At 41.9% G+C, this 1196-nt stretch overlaps 1 protein-coding gene across 1 annotated transcript; it reads right to left on the bottom strand.

Moving 5' to 3' along the window:
• Positions 1–432: 432 nt before the first annotated feature.
• On the bottom strand, positions 433–816 carry LOC142168061 (uncharacterized). The gene has a single exon (XM_075228720.1). It carries the CDS (start codon positions 814–816, stop codon positions 433–435), a length of 384 nt encoding a protein of 127 aa, XP_075084821.1.
• Between the last annotated feature and the right edge of the window lie 380 nt (positions 817–1196).

Genomic DNA, 1196 nt, shown 5'->3' with positions numbered 1-1196 from the left:
CAGACCATTTGTCTGAGGATGAAAAGCTGTGCTGAGGTTCACCCTTGTACCCAATCCTTTCTAAAAGGATTTCCAAAAGTTTGTTGTGAACTGAGCACCACGATCTGAGATGATGGACAAAGGCGTCCCATGAAATCAGACAATTTCCTACATATACAACTTGGCATAATCCTCTGCTGAATCTGTAGTCTTCACTGGCAAGAAGTGAGCTGAATTGGTAAGTCGGTATACAATCACCCAAATCGAATCATGCTTCTGAAACGAGCGAGGTAAGCCTGTTATGAAGTCCATGTTTATCATCTCCCATTTCTAAACTAGAATTTCTATACTCTAAGCCAAACCGCCAGGCTTCTGGTGTTAGGCTTTCACCTGTTGACAATTTGAACACTTAGCCACAAAATCTGCTACGTTCTATTTCATGTCGTTCCACCATTAGATCTCTTTAAGATCATGATTCATCTTTGTGGAATCTGGGTGAATACAATACCTGGAATTATGGGCTTCTAACGTAATCCACTCTCTGAGCCCATCTATGTCTGGAACGCATAGTCTGCCTCTGTATCTCAAAGTACCATCGTCTCCCCCTTGTTCAAAAGTCGTAGTCTTGTGTTTGTGAATCCCCTTCTTCAGGTGCAATAAGTAGGAAACATTGAACTGCTTTTCCTTCACTTCGGCTACTAAGGAGGATTCAGCCCTGTTCTGAAGAACAATGCCACCATCTTCGGAGTCCAAAAGTAGAACTCCTAGACTTGCTAATTGGTAGACTTCCTTCGTCATAGTGCTCTTGTCTGCTTCAACATGAGCTAAGCTCCCCATAGAATGCCAACTAAGAGCATCGACTGCAACATTTGCTTTTCCGGGATGATAGAGGATATTAACATCATAATCCTTGAGCAATTCGAGTCACCTTCCTGGCGAAGATTTAATTCTCTTTGCTTGAATATGTACTGCAGACTCTTGTGATCTATGAAAATATCAACATGTACTCCATACAAATAATGGCGCCAGATCTTTACCGTGAATATAATAGCAGCTAACTCAAGATCATGGGTCGGATAATTCTTCTCGTGAGCCTTGAGTGGTTTCGATGCGTAGGTTATGAATTTACCATGCTGCATTAACACATCCAAGACCAACCCCTAAAGCATCATAATAAACAACGAACCCTTCGGTTCCTTCCGATAGTGTCAAAATTG

Source organism: Nicotiana tabacum, chromosome 13 (genome assembly GCF_000715075.1).
Source record: "Nicotiana tabacum cultivar K326 chromosome 13, ASM71507v2, whole genome shotgun sequence".
Classification (NCBI taxonomy): domain Eukaryota; kingdom Viridiplantae; phylum Streptophyta; class Magnoliopsida; order Solanales; family Solanaceae; genus Nicotiana; species Nicotiana tabacum.
Note: the sequence above shows the minus strand (reverse complement) of the source record. Positions and strands in the feature narration are given on the sequence as shown.